Source organism: Electrona antarctica (assembly GCF_951216825.1).
Source record: "Electrona antarctica genome assembly, chromosome: 22".
Classification (NCBI taxonomy): domain Eukaryota; kingdom Metazoa; phylum Chordata; class Actinopteri; order Myctophiformes; family Myctophidae; genus Electrona; species Electrona antarctica.
Window position 1 is genome coordinate 11,167,621 of NC_136805.1, and position 19,266 is coordinate 11,186,886.

At 45.1% G+C, this 19,266-nt stretch overlaps 1 protein-coding gene across 5 annotated transcripts in view; it reads left to right on the forward strand.

Moving 5' to 3' along the window:
- pemt (phosphatidylethanolamine N-methyltransferase) overlaps positions 1 to 19,266 on the forward strand; it is an 86,520-nt gene that overhangs the window by 35,900 nt on the left and 31,354 nt on the right. For all 5 annotated transcript variants that reach the window (XR_013788829.1, XM_079492836.1, XM_079492837.1 and 2 more), the window contains exon 4: positions 9,041 to 9,186. Coding sequence is in view for 4 of the 5 variants with exons in the window: in XM_079492836.1 (XP_079348962.1) it covers positions 9,041 to 9,186 (146 nt within the window). In the remaining variant the exon portion in view is untranslated. The remainder of the gene's footprint in view (positions 1 to 9,040; positions 9,187 to 19,266) is intronic.

Here is a 19,266-nt window from a genome sequence, read left to right on the forward strand (position 1 = left end):
ATCCTCTTATTCACTCCATCTCTTTCATTCTCTCTCTCTCGCTCTCTCTCTCTTCTTGTCTTTTTCAGTAATTTTCTCTCTCACTAATAAGGGAAAATTAGCGAAATGTGTGGCAAATCTGCAAAACAAATGCTAGCTTTCTTCACAAATGTGTTCATAACAGTGTTTATAATCACATATAAATGTATTCCAACCCAACTCCCTTGGGAAACTTTGTGACAGCTGCTGAAAGTTGGGGTACCATTAACAACCAATATAAGGCACAAATTTCATTATACATTAAGTAGCATGTGACGTGTCAAACTAGGGGTTTTTCATGAGGAGAGGAGAGCTGAATCCTCAGCGAAAAGGAACATGCTACAAAAATGAACAGCCACACTACTTGCGTGTTTTGTGTTATTATCCGTTATCGCTTTTCTTACTACTACACAAAACGATAACAATGGATGGTAATGTGTCAGTCCTTCCATTTGAAAACAGAATATAATATATAAGCGTTCCATCTGCTTCTGAATATGGGTCAGTATGTGAATCTTGGCAAAGTGGCGTTGCAGTAGCAATCATTGCCTTGGCCAGTCACTGTGTCACTGTGTCACATGGCTTGAACAGAACGGGTCCAAACGACCATGGAAGGTCGCTGGATGACGGTGGAGACGATGCCCGGTGAAATGTGCCAAGTGTGAAAATGCCTTTCTATCTGTTTCTGACACTTGTGTGTCTACTACAGTAACTATCCTCTTATTCACTCCTCTTATTCACAATCATTGCCAAGGTCGCTGGATGGCGGTGGAGACGATGCCCGGTGAAATGTGCCAAGTGTGACGGCTATGCGAGGAAGGAAAACACGTGTTTCACACTTGGCTATTTTTGTCGAAGAGAGAATGTAAATTTGTAAAAGTACAGAGCCAACTCGGCTCAAGTTTACTGACCCTACGTTTTAACAGCGGGCCAACAGTGACAACTCTGGGCGATAAAAATATCCTAGTGAGCGTTCCTGCTGTCATTTGTCATTTGTCAGTTGCTTTGTCAACAAAGCAACACATGAATTTAATTGGCTATTGCCGGACGATGTTGTCCAAAGATACAATATTTTCATCTTTTTGAACAACGTTCCTCCGCCCACTTTTCGACTATCACCTCTTCGCCTGCTATCGCCAGTAGTCCCATAGACAAATAACACACTTCTGGAAAATACGCCAGGCTGCTGCCCGCTGTTGAAACGTACTGTAAGTCTCACGTAGTATTTTTACCTATAACTGCACCGATCTGCATGAAACGTTGCATGCACACTCCCTAGAGGCCAAGGACAAACCTTTGATCTGCATTTTTCACATCTGCCAGGAGGCCGATTTTTGTAAAACACATTTTTTTATATTACTCCTCCAGATTCTGTCCAACAATCCCGAAAATCGTTACACAGTATCTCTATAGTCATGAGCTCAAGACGAATCTGTCCCATATTTCATATTCCATCCTAATTGGCTATAATTGGCTTTCAAAGTTTTCAGGATTGGCCCGTTTTGAACAAAAAGCATCAAATCATGAACGCAGCATGCAATTTACGTGAAATCTTTCACGCACTTTCCTACTAGGCCGAGGAATATATCCCACCATTTTCACATTGGCCTGTTATAGCGCCACCAACAGGTCGATTTTTGCAAAACACATTTTTGGAACAAAATGCCTCAAATCATCCAATTGCCAGAGCAATACAGTAAGCAAGAACTGACTGGCTGGGATCCAGCAGGTTGTTTTGTGAGAGATGGAGAGAAAGCTAATAGCATACTGTATGTAGAAAAGTTAGGTGATTAGCATTAAAGGTATATTCAGTGATTTCACTTAATTCAAATCTCACTTCTCTACTATAGAGTGCTGACCATATAAAGAGTTCCTCCCTGTTTTTGGCTAGGTGGCCCAGCTTTCATCCAATCAGGATAGAGAGGGGCCTTCCGCCAATCATGATCGAGCGGGGGCGGGCCTTGGTGTGTGTGCTGTTGGCCTTTTGCATATCCCCCCACTGTAGTGCGTGCATGTGCACATCTTGTTAACGGGGTGGACCGGGTTTTTCACCCAAATCACTGAATTTTCCTTTAATACTGTAGTTTTTTGGTAATGCATAAAGTGTACATTTATGTGCATGTACTATTGTACAAGCACTATGCATGTAGACACAGTCAAATTCGTGCATGCATGTGCACACCGAGACCTACATAAACTAACACATACGTGTGCAAACCAAAACAGGCAGGCAATAAGACTGACAGGCATCACGCACGCACGCACACACACACACGCGCACTTTTGCAGTTGTTCTGCTGTGGTAGGTTCTTCTAATCTCCGAGTGAGTCACAGCTATGATGCCGTAACTCCATGTTACAGTGTGTCAGAACTCAGAACCAAAGACAAGAGAACACAGTATGGCGAAATGATTTGAACCAGCCAACCCCTAAACCACTGGTATAAATCACCCTGACACACACACACACACACACACACACACACACACACACACACACACACACACACACACAGATTGGGGGGGGGGGGGGTACAGTATATTTTGCGAGTGGCAGCCTTTGGCACACAAATTGTCATATGAACAGACAGGGTGGCACTGTGAATCAGCGGTTGGCACATTTTCTCACAGCGAGGAGGTCATGGGTTTGAGGCCGCCAGGTCATTCTGTGTGGGTGGGATGTTCTATTTCGGCTACATTGAAAATGAGGGCCTGCCCCTCAATTGTACTCCGAGTTTAAATAAAGGTTATGATGATGATATCCGGGTTCACGTTGGCTTCCTCCACGTGCTCTGGTTTCCTTTCACACCAAATAAACGCATGCATCTTCAGTCTTTGAAATAATTGTGCACTCGTCGTATCTTAGATTTCTGTAATTAGCCCTTCGCTAAACCCCACCCCAAAAAGCGATTGTCTAATGCCAATATAGTTTAGCAACTGTTGCTATGCAGGACAAGCTTTCGTCACCTCATACCTGTAGCTGTCAGTGTTATTTTACATGGCTGTGTTGTTGAACACATAGGCAGCTTAACGTCAGGAAAGTTACACGACTGACCCGCCCAGGTGATGGCAATAATACTAATGACCGTGGTCTTATCGTGCAACCTGAAAACTCCTGTCTGGCAGTCGTTTTAGGTTGATGTTGGATACTGTTTCCCTCTCTGTCATTTCCTCGTATTTCTAGTTTATTTAATTAATGTCATGCACATTATGAGTACCACAGACGAAAAACAGTCTAATTCCAAATTTCATTCTGACCCCTCCACGAAAAGGCCTCGTTGTCCTGAACCCTTATCTAGTGTGGACTTAGACTGTTTTTCGTCTGTGGTACTCATTTGTCCAGTGCATAGCCTACTACAGGCCTGGTTGACTAGATTTAGAAGACATTTTGATGCTCTTGCTACTGAAATGATTAATTATTCATATGGAGAAACCCTGTTATTTCACATGCATCTCAATGGGTGAGAAGGACAGCTTGCCCTGTCTCCTCGCTGCTAACGTGCCTATTGGACAAGGACGGGTTCTAATTAGCCCGTCACTAAGTCCCTCCCCAACCCATCCTTGTCCAATAGGCACGTTAGCAGCGAAGAAAGCTTGACCTGCATAGCAACCGTTGCTAAACTATTTGGATTGGCATTGGACAATCGCTTTTTGGGGTGGGATTTAGTGAAGGGCTAATTGTACAGTAATTGTGGCATATTGTAACCCTAAGGTATATACAGGGGGGTTGTTCCTTTAACTGTGTTGGCGGGCTGAGGCTGGGACGAGGAGTATTATGGGATATCTTGTGTTTACTTTCTGTTCTGGTGTGCAGGGAAGCGGTCGCATTATTGAGAGGAAGAGAGATACTACTTTGTTTGTTTACTACGGAGATTGGATACAGAATTAGAACCCTGGCTGATCACGATTTGTCCTTTTGAATTATTATTTTGTTTACTAAATCACCAGTTCTGCAACACGGACTCCTTTTTCTTTACAGCATAGAAAGAAAGCTAAGGATTATTCCGGAGAGGAGAGACACGGTGGTTATAATATGTGGATGTTGTGGTGGTTTAGAGTTTTAGACATGATGCCACATGGTCCAATCTGACACATGGCCTGTGCGTCTTTGTGTTTTGAGTTTGACCACACCTCGAGAACTGTGACATTTAGGCTAATGAAGGTACGATTTAAGTGTGACAGTCGGGCTCAGTCAGGCTCAACTAAATTGGGGTGAAACCCAATTTAGTTGTCCATTTCCCCCCCATGTGTATACACTGTATACACAGTGTGTCACTGCTGCTGACCCATACCATTTGGTCTTGGGGAGGGTGTAGAGTAGACCAGTGGTTCCCAAACTTTTTCGTGTCAAGAACCCCCAAATCAACATGTATTAGGCCACAGACCCCCCATTTGAAAACATATGCCAGTGACCCTGATAAGGGAGGATTCTTACGGCTCTAGCAGTGATTCCAAAACATATTAATTTCATGGACCCCCCAGTTTCACACGCATTATGTTACAGACCCCCGGTTTAATTTCTATCTCTGGTACCCCAATTTATATTGTAAAACCACTGTTAATTTAACTCTGACTCCGTTGGGTCCATTTGGTTCCATTTGTACACTCTCTGAGTTACAGACCCATAAGGGTCCATTTGGTTCCTAGCTATCTCTAATTGAGCTAGGTACCCCCTGGAGCTCCCTCAGGTACCCCCAGGGGTCCCCGGACCCCACTTTGGGAACCCATGGAGTAGACAACCACGTGTCTCAGTTCCAATACTCAAAGCTTAAAAAATACATTAACCACATTAATACACACAATCTTCGGGGGAGTGGGTCTTTAGCCATTATTTAGAGCTACCTCTACCTCTAAGTACTTTTGGCGGGTAGGAACTCTGGTCGAGGAACCAAGTTGGAAATACAGTTGGTTCTAGTGTTGTTTAAAAGTTGGTAAAGTTCCTCGGTTCCCCTGAAAGTTCCCGCGATCGAAAGAATGAACTGACTGAGTCACAGACTTTCTGTCCGTCTGTCTCCGAGACGGACATACACTTTGAATTTGGTTTGATGGACAGGCAGGCCGGGGTATATTTTAATGTGTTGTCCTCTCCTGATTAAGCCCACTTGTATTCCCTAAGAGAAACATTTGCATTTATAATTCAGTGGTTGTGTTTTATTAGCGCTGACATTTTCAACAGGAGACTGTAGTGTGTATGCCTGTGTGCCAGCGTGCATGGGTGTGTTTGTGTGTGCGTGCATGCATATGTGTGTGTCAGTGTCCAATTGTGCATGCGTGCTTTTTATGCATGGTTCGTCCATGTGTTTGATCAGTCCTCTAAATAACCAGTCTGGATCTCTGGAGATTTGGGCTGTTGATATCCCCAAAGGCCCCAGAGTTTTCATTTTAAGGTTTAATGTTATTATGTTTATTTGCCTTGTTAGACTGTGAATACTAAAAATAGACGTATGCTTCATTGGTTTAGTCTTCCAGGGACAAACATTCTGTTAACCCACTCATAATGCTGTTGAATAACCTCCTGATTAGATTTATCTGCTTGCTGACAGTTCTGTTCTTAGATCTATTTTTGGTCTCTACTATCTGCCTGTCAGTGCACAGACTGTGTTGAGCATAATGATGACCACCTGGTTCAGCTCACTCACTGTACCTGCCATTCAATTTGCTACACCCCCACTAGAGATCCTGGAAAAACAAACGGGTGTCAGCTATAACACATTTGAAAGCAGTGTAACTAGATCCGAATTAAAAGTAATTTGCCCATCACTGCACTTCCCTGATCCTCCAGCCCTATCGCATGATCATAGGTACAGTAAATCGTGGTCTCTGTCTTAACACAATCAGCGCCGGGATTTCTTTCAAAATAGTAGCTCGGGGTGCCAGGAAGATATGGCCGCTTTTACTCTGTAAAGCCCCCCCCCCCCCCCCCCCCCCCCCCCCCTTCCATTCCGGAAAAAAAACGGAGACATATTTTTGCTTGCTTACCTTGGTCTCGTTACGATACAAAAATCGCTAAATAATCCCTCGCGTTCATATTTTGAACGAGAGCTCCCTAGATTAGGAAATACGAGGGATTCTTTCTGCCACGGTAAACAGGGAAGTGAATGGGACCGTGGATGAACGAAGAGCGAAGAGTATGGTGGCCTTGGAGGCCAACTAAAAAAAAATAAAAAAGAGAAAAATTCAGAATATGTGCTACACGTCCTCTGCATCCGTCGGTTGGATTAGTTATGACGTGCCCTCACGCCGTACGGTCTGAACCAGCATCATGCACCTTTAGATGCATATAGAAAAGAACTTAAACAGCCAATTCAATCAAAACAAAATATCTCAATTGAAACAGGTGCAATCACGGTTAAGTGTTTAGGACCATTACTCTGAACTGACCAAATTATTTCAGGGAGCTCATTTTTAACTTACTGTAGTCTATACTTGGCCACCTCCTTTTTTGTTCAGTTGAGCTGGCGCTTGCATTTTCACGTCAGTATTTTTGTTGGCGTGCGTGCGCGCGTGCGTGCGTGTGTGTGTGCGTGCGCGCGTGCGTGTGTGTGCGTGCGTGCTTGTGTCTTTGTGTCAAGCGGTCTACAGTATGCTCATAACGTCTATATACACGTGCTTGGTGTGCAAGTGCGCGGATACAATCGTCATTGTTCATTTAACACTGAGAGTGAACAGATTGAATCGAATTAACCAATGGTTCATGTCGTTGCATTGGTAACGCTGAGTTAAATAAACACCATCAGTTTTACTGTGTACAGCAGCTGCTGTTTAACCTGGGGGTCAGTCTACTGTGATGGAGTGGTCACCGTCGTGATTACAGCTCACTTAGTCACCCTCTGTGTCACCAATGTGGGTCAACGGCTGGGTTGGCTTGTCATGGGCTGAGGGACAGTTCTTCTTTGTTCTTCCATGTGTCCAACTCGCCCTTCCTTGCGCTTTTGCAATTGCAACTAATATGCACCCTCCCTAACCTTAACCTAACCTTATCTCACAAACATTATGCCTGAGCCTCACGTTAACGTCACAAAAATCTAACTAAAGTAACATTTTGGGTACATAAAAATGTTATTGGATGTTATTTGAACCTGGCTCCGCCCCCTTTTTGACATAAATCATAATCATATACAGCCAGGTAGGGCAGGTCTAGTGGCGCTGTCTGTCTGTCTGTCCGTCCATCCCGTCTCTGTCGTGTCGTATCTGTTTCTCCGGCCAGAAGGAACAAAGGTTTCCAAACGCCAGGTGCTCATTGAGTCGTCCCCTTGCATCATCACCTTCACATGCATGCGCATACAAATACTGTACACACACACACACACACACACACATACAAGCACAAATTGTACGTACATGTCGTTGTTCACACATGTAGAATTGTAGATACATGATGCAACACATGTGGCATACATTGGAGGTAGCTTTGATATGATGAAATCTACATGAGAATAATGTAATCTAATTATAATTGCACCGTGTGTGTGTGTGTGTGTGTGTGTGTGCGTGTGCGTGTGCGTGTTTGATTGATTTTGATTGAAATATTTATTAACAGTTTGCAGAATTACAGTACATTTCAAGCACAAACTCAATACAAAGACTGTTAACTGTGAGTGGACGACCCAATTAAGCATTACACTTGTTTACAAGAGTGGTCCACCATGTTCAATTCATCAAAACATTTAGAGACGTACAGATAGACAATAGTGTGCGTGTGCGTGTGCGCGTGAGCGCGTCACACCTCCCTAGCGCCCTTTTGTATATTCTTACACTGTATGACACACTGACACACTGTATGACTTAAATACATTTTCGCTAGCAGCTTCAAGTTCAAGAGGCCAAAGCATGACTTAATTGCCTCCTTAATTACCCTGCACACGCACACAACGCATGTACAGTAAGTGACGTGTACAAACAAAAACCCAGATGCACGCACACACGAACACACGCGTGTGAGCACACGTCACTCCGTACCGCTATCCCCCAATGCTGTTTTCAATCCACGTCACAGGAGTAGACGTTTATCCCTCCTGGACTGGTATAATACTTACTTACACTTATGCCCAGCAGCACGTCCACCACATCAAATCACACTTCCTGCTTCATGCACCGAAAATAAATGTCCACCTGCAGGAAGTGTTTTTCCCTTAACCCGGTTATCTTGCCTAATAATGATCCACAATGCTACTCTTAACCCGGTTGTCTTGCCTAATAATGATTCACAATGCTACTCTTAATATTGAGAGTTTTGTCATATAATATTTGTCTGGAGAAGACATTGGTTTCCAGGCAGTGGGCGTCTAGAACGGGGGCACTGTCCAGGTGGGAATGACCAATGTGTTTTCTAAAGGCCGCGCACGCACGCACGCATGCATGCACGCACGCACGCACACACGTGCGCACGCACGCACACACGCACAGTGAGGTTTAATCCTCATTATCTGGGGATCCAGGTCGTGGCCCGCTCGAGAAAGGGGCTTTTTTGACACACTGGAACACAAACAAGCCATCAAAGACCCCCCTACCGGGCTACAACAACAGACGTCTGCAGGTGTTGGCCTTCTTCTACACAAAAAAGGTCACAGTTGGCCCCATCAAACTGGGTTAGGGGAATCACACTTATGCAGTTGGCACCACCAAACACCTGGAATGTTATATTTGTGCGATTGTTTTTTAGTTTTTTTTTAACCACTATTTTGGGCAAATTTTCAGTTATGACATGCCCAGAATAGGCATGAATAGGCAGAATAGGCACATGAACTAGGGTTCATGTGGTTAAACTGACAAAATGGCACCTTTTGTAGATGAAAAAAGATAGGATATAATGCACCTCCCACATTTCTTTAAACACGGTGCCGGATCCAAAACAATCAAGTGAAGAAAAAGGAAACACTGGTTCGCCCATGTAAGGCTTCATAGCCCTACTCTCAGGCGAAACATTGTTCATTATTGTTGGCTAATTATACGGACGCTTGGGTTCATGTCAGTTAAAGGATATAAATATCTCCTTGTATGTATGTTGCCTGTTTTCCTGTGCAGTATGACCGTGGTGATGCAGGCCCAGCCAAGATGGGAGCTGATGGCCAAAGATGAGGTCTTCTACTTCGGGGGGGCTCTGGTGGTGCTTGGCACTCTGTTGGTGGTCAGCAGCTTTCTGGCTCTGGGATTCACAGGCACCTTCCTAGGTGGGTGTCTCAGTGTCTCTCTCTGTCACACACACACATGTACGCACACATGTACGCACGCATGCGCACACCATGGCACACACACACACACACACACACACACACACACACTTGCTTATGGCTGTCCATCGATTTCGATGATGATGGTGCTCCAAGCATGGGTTATTGAGGGGGGTTGCGACGGTGCCATTGCATGTGGCTATGCAGTGGTCTGCTCCTGGAGGTGTGCGATGCCCTCGTGACTGATGGTGCGCCAGGTGTGGCGATCATCAGCCAGGTCTTCCAGTGCAGAGGGTTGGGTAGCACACCGCTTCCAGAGGGTCTTTATGTGGTCCTTGTAGCCTTTCCGCTGGCCCCCGGGAGACCTACGGCCTTCCTGGAGTTGGCCGTAGACGTAGAGAATCTGCCGGGGGAGCCTCTGGGCGGGCATGCGGATTACATGCCCCACCCAGCGTAGATGTCTTTGTGCAAGGAACACTTGGATGCTGGGTGTTTGTGTCCCGTCATAAATGTCCACATATGGAATCCTGTCCTCCCAGGTCAGACCCAGGATTCGTTCGTAGGCAGCGGATGTGGAACTAGGGCTGACCCAAAAAAATTGATTAATCGACGATCGATCGATATGCACGGGAATCGATCTTGAAATAAAAAATCGAATAGTCATTAAAAAAAAAAAGCGGCCGCTTTTGGTCCGCGAGCCGGCCCCATTTGGTCCGCGAGCCATGCTTGCATGCTGGCGCCTCGCAGACCTCGCAACGCCTCCTCCCCTCTCCCCCCTCCCCCCTCACTCAAGTACGCCCCGCACCAATCCGATACCACATTTTATTTAATCACGTGATGCGCGCAGCACGGTGAGACGGGGCCGCCGGTATTGAAAACGCGCATCTCCAGCCATAGGTGTGAACGGCTTTGCCGACGTGCGAATGGGGGACAATTTAAAACAAAGGCGGCTTGCTGTAGTTTGCATGCACAAGGGATCTTTTGTTGTTTTTCTTTCTCCCCCTCTCTTCGAAGTTAGACTGGACAAATAAACTCTAAACTGACTGGGCCACGGTGGGCTCACGTTCATGGTAACTTGCGCCGTGGGTGGAACGGGTGGAAAAGTTTGGTTACATTTTAAAATACAAGAGGGGAGCTAAATGCACTGCAGTGATCCAACTATTGCAACTTCAACGGGGGGGAGAGAGAGAGAGAGAGAGAGTCGCGTTAGAGAGTTGCGTTAGAGAGAGAGAGGCAGAGAGAGAGAGAGATGCAGAGAGAGAGAGAGAGAGAGAGAGAGAGAGAGAGAGAGGAGGGGGGTCACGTTAGCAACAGGCTAAGCTCACATCATATCGGTACGTTCGTTCTATAAAGGGTAGATCCGCTCCCGTTTGGGGGCTTCTCCCAGCCCCTAAACGGTAGCGATCTACCCTTTAATAGAATGAACGTACGGTGCATTTGTTGCATGAAGCGTAGATCTGCGAGCTCGCAGCACGTCATGTCACAAACCGAAACAGCTCTCATTTGGTTTTGTCATTTTCCTCCCTCCGCAGTTAGACTGCTGCTCTGTGCTGAGTGCTCTCGTTAGTTTTATTGTCCGTGGCCATGAAAAGTGCGTTCTCTCCCGAAGTTTGTTTGTTAGTTGCGGCCGCACAGGGCCTCACGGAGTCGCAGACGGCATTTTTTTATTAGTTGAAATGGAACGGCTCCCCTCTCTCTCTCTCTCTCTCTCTACCAATATTATACTGCCATGTCTTAATACAGTGTTGCTTTTTACAAATAAAATAAGCAAATTAAGGTTGATCACAAAGTTAGTGTGCTACTTTGATGGGAATGCGACGCGATTAAGAATACCTGCCTGGGTGCTGTGCGAACAGTGAATCATTATATAGTTTCTTACCTTGTTGTGGCTCGTGCTGAAGAAAGAAGAATTATAGGCATAATCCAATTATAATCCAAGGTTTGTTTGTCTGGAGGATGGAGATCCAACACTATGTCATATTATTAAAGTAGGCTAAGTAAACTTTAAGAAGAGCTGGTCAGTGAGAAGCTGCTCCGCTCGGCTAATTGATCTGACCTATATTTGCGCAACTGATTGGCATTTGGCAGCACCTGAGGCTTTCATATGCTATTAATATTTTTTCTAATAAGGTTTGTCCTTAGATAGAAATGTGATAATCTTTGTATAGTTTTGGATATTAATTAATTAATTATTAAAGCACAGGGCCTCGCATTTCTCCCAGGCAGCTCTGTTTGCGTGCGCCTCGCAGCAAGCACTTGTCTCGCTGCTGTCATAAAGCCTCGATTAAATTACGCTTTATTTCAGTTAATTTTACGGCAAGATCAGGAAAATGCCTTTCCTTTACACTTGCGTGTGCTGTTTCCACGAAGCCTCTGAGTTTATTTCAGTTATAAATGCAAAATGCTGTTCGTCCTGTGCTGCTTTGGATTATATATTTTTTATTTGAGAGGTAATGCCTGTGTCAGGCAGTTTTATTTAATGTTGACTTGTTACGGTCGGATGTTTATTGGGTCAAAGCAACAATTGTTGCTTATTGTTAAATAAAATAATTGAGACCAATCCAAGCATGCGTTTCTCTCTGCTATATCGTTGTTTTATTTATTTTACACCGGGGCTCCACCGGGCGCGTCAGCGTCGCGTCTCCGTCAGGGAATGTTCCCTTTTTAATCAATGAAGGGTGGCTCCACTGCCCGCGTTGCGTGACATTAACGCGTGCATTAAAATTGAACCGGTGCGTTTTTTTGACGCACCGGTTCATGGCGTTAATTCATTGTGCGTCACTGCTCGCCGCGCAACCCCCCCCCCCCCCCCCCCCCGTCGGATGACGAAGCGTCGACGATCGATCGTTATTCGTTTCGAAGCGTCGATCATCAAAAGCGTGATCGAAGGTCAGCCCTATGTGGAACACACACACACACACACACACTGTGTGACTGTTAGTGTTCCGTTTGCCGTCTCGCTCTATGGATTCTCGTACTTTATCAGACGTTTGTCTTACTTTGTAAATTGTAACTGATTAATAATGCAACAAACTGTTTGAGAACAGGTAGAGAGCATATTATGCGTTTGGGGATGTTGTTTAAAGTAATGTTATTTCATCAGCTTGACACCCATGAAGCCATACAGCGTTTTATCTTTGAGGTTTGAGGCTAAGCTCGGCTAACAACACACTGACACAACTACTACAAAGATAGATGCGCATCATTATCTAACTACTATTTATTTACTGAGGAAGGAGAGAACATGTTTGCCTGATCACTTGACAGTAAATGTGAAAGCTGAATTAATAATAATAAAGACGTCAGGCTACAGCCTGACCCATAGCATGTTAATATAAAGCTGGAAATGAGTACATTTTACCTCTCAATGTCTGAACATGCAGTTACAGCACAATGCCTTACCAGTTTCTCCACAGAAACACAGTTGGTTTTGTGCTAATATGCAACAGCTTTATGTATTTGAAGCATGCTTTGAAGGCAAGTGTTGAACCGAATCAGTAAATGGAAAACCTTTCACCTTCCAGATCAGGACGCTGTCAGATGTTCACTCCACCAGTACTGTTCCAATGTTGTCATGTTCACACACCGTTGGCTTTTGTTAATGCATTTTACAATACATCAACTGACAGAATCCATGATAAACATGACCCATGCACTCGATATCAGTTATCCATTCATAATATATCCACTGGTTCTACAGTGTATACATTAAATATTAATGAAGACTGACATGGAAACATAGGTTTTTTGAGTGGTGCAACCACTCCAAGGAACAGCAATGTCCGTGTCCGTGTGACACCTATGTGACTCGTGTTAACCTATGTTTGTGTGTGACTCATGTGTGACTCATGAGTACCAGTAGGGGCGCTGTCGTGCCAGAAACAGAGAGAGAGAAATAGTGCTGCACTGTTGCCTGCTAATGAGAGCAAGAGAGAGAGAGGGGGGGGGGGGGGGTGTAAGGGGGGGAGTTGCACCACTCAGTTCACACGGGTGTGATTTTCATAAAACTGTCAGGATTTAGAAGGCATTTGTAGAATAGTCGTCAGGTCTAAATGGGTTAATGATGGCAATAGAAAGCATATTACATTCATTCAAAGCATCATAATTGGGAAAATTGCCTTATTCATTGCATCAATAACACAATATACCTATACAGTACAACGTCTGAAACTCACCCAACAGTTAAAAACAATGCATGGACAAGTCAATGAAGTGTGCATACAAAGTGTATTGACATAAATATTCCTGATGACGAGACCCCGGCCTCAAAGCTTTTGTCCTTGGAACATGTCTGGAAGAGAGAAACAAGACACAACAGATGTACAGTGAGGAGTTTTTTATTATTACCGGTATATTCTGTTGTCATAAGAAGTGAAAATTACTTTTACTTGTAACTGTCTGTAACAGAGTATTTCTCAAGAATCTAAATGGATCGTATAATCGGCGTCACTCGTTCTAACTAGTCTCTAACTATTTTTACACTTTACAGACATGCACGGCACAATTTGCTCCTGTCCTCGGCATTAGTAAAAAATAAAAACAGTCCACAGTAGCAGTTGTGTTGAGTAGAGACGATTCGAGCCTTTCGAGGTAGTTCTATGTTTGTAGTTTTGTTGTGTGTCGTTACGTTAGCTCCATTGCTTGTTATGCTACAGCTCAGACAGATACCCCGGACGTGCTTGACAGTTTACCCCACTAGAGGGGGGGGTGGTCTCCAACCAGTAATACCCCTCTATACAAGTGTTTCACGAGCACGTACAGTAAAACAGAGGCTAAAAGGATAACACAAAAACGTTCTGCATGGGGACTTGTTTACATCGTGGTTTTTCAGAATAAAGGTGCTAGAGTGCCAAGCAGATGAGGGAGATTTTATTCTGAAAACGCCCACTGTCCCTTTCCCCCAACATTCAGGACGCGAAACCTTCCATTTCTACATCGGTAGCGTAAGTCTGATCTCTCTTTAGAAGTGTTAATATTGTTACAGCGATGCAGCATGTCAAGTCAGAAATTAGGCCAGGAGGAAGTGTAGCGCCCAGGATTACATTAGATAATTGACACTGGGTGAAAAAATGGATGGCAATATCGTGGGATATAAATTTAAGCAAAAATAAAGAAATAAAATAAATTAGGCCAGAACATCCACGTTATGATCAATCAGCGTGGATGCAGCGCAGATTCAGAGAAAATAGGGTTTAAAGTCGCGGCTTAAACAAGGAAATGAATGGGTGCGTGTGCACCCAAACAGGTCGCACCCTAGGATGTCTGTGGACATCCTAGGCATCAGAAGTGTTAAGAACGTATGCTGCTGTGGATAGCACAAGCTCTACCATCTAGTGTTAAGAACATATGCTGCTGTGGATAGCACAAGCTCTACCATGTTAAGAACGTATGCTGCTGTGGATAGCACAAGCTCTACCATCTAGTGTTAAGAACATATGCTGCTGTGGATAGCACAAGCTCTACCATGTTAAGAACGTATGCTGCTGTGGATAGCACAAGCTCTACCATCTAGCTGTGAACAAGTTGGGTTCAGCAGCTTGTCCTCCTGAGCCTGCCTGAGGGGAGGGTGTCTGTGTGTGTATGATTCATCTTAATCATCTACCACCCACCCACCCGTCCAGCATAATGCCAGAGCCTCGCTCTTTAATGCCAGAGCCTCGCTCTTTTCCTCATAATTACATGCATGCTCGAGATGTGGGTGCACTCTGTCGGACTAATGCCCTGTCTGAAAAGCGTCCACCCCCCCCTCTTTGGCACCTCACTCAAGAAGAGTGGTAAGGAGTGGACAGACTACTGGCTGCCCCCCATACTGTAGATCCTTGCTTGCTCACGTGGTTTCATTTTGTGCATAGCACAGCCTCCCTCCCTCCCTTTTTGTTTTTGTTGTCTGATTTTGTTTATTTTGTTGCTGTATCTGTTCTTTTGTCATTGTTCATTTGTATTTGTTTGTGTGTAGAAAACCCAACAAAATATTAATCACAGAAAAAGAAGAGTGGTGGCCCAGGCGGCTAGTGTAGTGGTCCGGGAACATAGGCTGCTAAGCCAGCCTGACGGCGTGTCGCGGGTTCGAATCCCGATCCCGACAACCTTTGCCACGTGTCAACCCCCCCCCGCCCCATCTCTCTCCCCATTTCCTGTCACCATACTGTACGCTATCCAATAAAGTCAAGTCTGACATTAGTTTGTCATCTGAATTCGGCCCACGAGAAAACACGCAAACGCGCACACGCACGCAAGTGCGCACAAACTCAGAAACCCAGCATCATCTGATGGCTAGTCACATTTTTGCTGCCGGTCGGTGTGAGTCAGTTCCTTCCTTATGTTCATGTGTGCGTGATGATGATGATTTGATTTTCACCTCTCTTGTAAGCTCCTGAAATCATTGTGTTCTGCTGATGCAGGTTAACAGCAAAGGACAGCAAAAGACCTGCAGTACAGTACAGTACAGACAATGTAATCTGAGTTCCCAGAAGTTTTATTTTTCGCCACTAGGGGGGCGAGAAAGAACAGACAATGTAACCTGTAGTCCTCTACTAGGTGCATCTAGGTGCATGCATGCATGTGTGTCTAATGTTTGTTGTTGCAGTTTCATCACAAAAGCACAGTTTTACACAGTAAAACATTTCAGTAACACTTGTTATGCATCCCATGTTGTCTGTTATAAACATCCTTATAATGTACCGGTATTATACTCTGTTTAAAACAGTGTAATTTTAGTCATAAGCACTAATCTACAGGTATGCAAGATTATAGATATAATTATAATACTTGACCTTAAGTAATTATAAAATGCTTTATAAAGTATTATGATTATGTTATGGTTATGAGTGCTTGCTTATAATTAAATTGTACTGTGTTACACTGTTAAACAGATTATAATCTGATTAACAGTGTAACAAGTGTTACCAAACTTTCTAGATTTGCTTCTCTCTCACACTCGTTCTCGTTCGTGTTATAAATTATATGTGAGTGTCTTGTCAGTGTGCTTGATCACTTTGTACAGGAACAAATAAACATTGACCACTGGGGGAAGTCTTGTACTAGTGGTCACTGAGAGCTGCCCAGTAAGTGCTAGCCTGGCTAATAAGCCAGACCGAATCAGCCGTTGGCAAAAATAAATTGCCTGCCGCAGTGTGATTTGAGTCTGGCTTATTAGCCAGGCTAAGTAAGTGCTGCTGGGATGCACACATGTGCACAATCAAAGAAAGGTGCTCTCTGGCTGTGGGCATAGCTTAAGGATCAAGGGCAATTAAGGCACTCCTTCCTTTAAATTAAGATACTTTTAGATGAAAAGAAGCCCTTGGGCTAACTCCAAGCACACTCCAAAAGAGCAAGAATAATTATGTCCTTATTCTTGCTTGTCCAGAATGTGCTTGGAGTTAGCCTAAAGGCTTCCTTTCATCTATAATCTGTTTATTGACTTTGTTTAACCACCTGGACTAGTGTTGTCACATATTGATCTCTAACCGAGATCACCTGGATTGTTTTTGCACCACGGTTTTTTTGCCAGTAGCTAGTGGCTCAGGACTCAGGAGGTCGCGACCTGTCGCGATTGTGAACAGAACAGTAGCAGCAACCTGTGAAAACATGCCCAAATTGCGTTTTGTTTTATAAAGAGCTGGGCACTGTACACTACAGTAGTTGGTTTATAAAGAGCTGGGCACTGTACACTACAGTAGTTGGTTTATAAAGAGCTGGGCACTGTACACTACAGTAGTTGGTTTATAAAGAGCTGGGCACTGTACACTACAGTAGTTGGTTTATAAAGAGCTGGGCACTGTACACTACAGTAGTTGGTTTATAAAGAGCTGGGCACTGTACACTACAGTAGTTGGTTTATAAAGACCTGGGCACTGTACACTACAGTAGTTGTGAAAGGACTTGCCGTCGGGGGAGCCCAATGCACCCTCGCCTCTTCTGACTTCCTCCAGTTATTGCCATACACCAGTGGTTCCCAAAGTGATGTCCGGGGACCCCCAGAGGTCCTTGAGTGAGTTCCAGGGGGTCCCCAGCTAAATGATAGTTAGGAACCAAAATGGACCCTTATGGGTCTGTAACTCTGAGAGTGTACAAATGGAACCAAATGGACATTTGTACACTCTCAGAGTTAAATTAACATTGATTTTACTATACTGTATAAATTGAGGTCTCAGAGATAGAAATGCCATTAAATGGGAGTCTGTAGACTCACTGAGAATTGAGAATCACTGCTAGAGCCGTAAAAATCTTCTCTTATGGGGGTCCCTGGCATATCTCTTCAAATGGGGGTCCACGGGCCAATTTGGGGGTCCTTGACATGAAAATGTTTGGGAACCACTGCCCTAAACACTCTACCAGACCAGAGCTGTTGAGGGGGCGGGGCACCTGTGTGCTAGCAGCAGCCAGCCAGCCACCACCGGGGGCGGGGCACCTGTGTGCTAGTAGCAGCCAGCCAGCCACCACCGGGGGCAGGGCTCCTGTGTGCTAGTAGCAGCCAGCCAGCCACCACCGGGGGCAGGGCACCTGTGTGCTAGCAGCAGCCAGCCAGCCACCACCGGGGGCGGGGCACCTGTGTGCTAGCAGCAGCCAGCCAGCCACCACCGGGGGCGGGGCACCTGTGTGCTAGCAGCAGCCAGCCAGCCACCACCGGGGGGGCAGGGCACCTGTGTGCTAGCAGCAGCCAGCCAGCCACCACCGGGGGCGGGGCACCTGTGTGCTAGCAGCAGCCAGACAGCCACCACCGGGGGCAGGGCACCTGTGTGCTAGCAGCAGCCAGCCAGCCACCACCGGGCTCCGCCAAACGTTGGTCAACTCAACTGTTATTGTCTCCACCAGGCCGAAGGCATGGGGAGAGAGTATGTTTTGCACTCCGTCCATCCGTCCGTGTGTCCGTCCGTCCGTCCGTGTGTCTGTCCGTCTGGGAACAGCTAATCTCTGGCACCGTTGGCTTGATCGCAGCCATACTCTGCACACACACTCCCTGAATGCCAGAGCTGAACCTCTGCCCCAAAGTTTTCACATTGGCCTGTTATAGCGCCACCAGGAGGCCGCTTTGTGCAAAACAAGTTTTTGGACAGTACATCCACAGATTTTGTCCAAACATCACGCAAATTGGTACACAGTCTCTCTAGAGCCATTCAACGAAATGGGTCTTTCAGATTTCTCAGACTCCATCCTGATTGGCTAAGATTGTTGCATCTCTGTGCGACCGTGTGCCCCAAATGCCTCTGAGCCTCAACGCAATTGACCTATAGCTAAGCCCCTCCCCAAACGCTATGGTCCAATCACAGCTAAGCATAACATGGGTTTGTCTACTAGACAAACCTCTCCACCAATAGTTTTCCTATATGATAAAACACTGTTTAAAAAATGAAATGCCACGCACATATTTTTCCAGTGCATATGGCAGGCCTTTTTGGATGAGATTTTGAAGGTCTGGTTCCAAAAATGAACCAGTATTTAATGTGTAAAATCCATGATATTTACATTGGAATGAATGAGCCCGGCTGGAAAGTGTCCAAGTGGGAGTGTCTTAAGTGGGAGAGGCCGGGTCTTTCTTTCTTTTCAAAATCTTTTTATTCAGGTTTTTGTAACAGTAGCCCAGGGGCAAGTATTAAACAGACATATAAAATATAAAAATAAAACTCAATCCCCTATCCCACCCTCCCCCCACCCACAATCCCAAGGATAGTCGGAAAAACAGTCTGGAGGAAATAAAATAAATATATATATATACACATACACAAAATACATGCATACATAATTACAAAAAATTTAAATATAATAAAATAAAAAGCAGATTTTTCATAGCAGAGCAGATTTTGTTTCTGTTGTGGTTTGGCGTTGGCCGAGGCATAGGCACGGCACACTATGCAGTTTGTGTGTTGTGGTAGAATGTCATAAACGGGCCCCAGGTCTTGTAAAACTTTTTCTCAGAGCCAGCAATTGAAAACCTTATCATCTCCAACTCGAGACAGGACATTATATCACGAAGCCACTGACGGAGCACGGGCGGGGCAGAGGCCGGGTCTTTGCTCCTTTGCGTTGTCTGCGTCACGGTAGTTACGCGCCTGCTGTTATTGTTCTGAATGCCGACTCAAA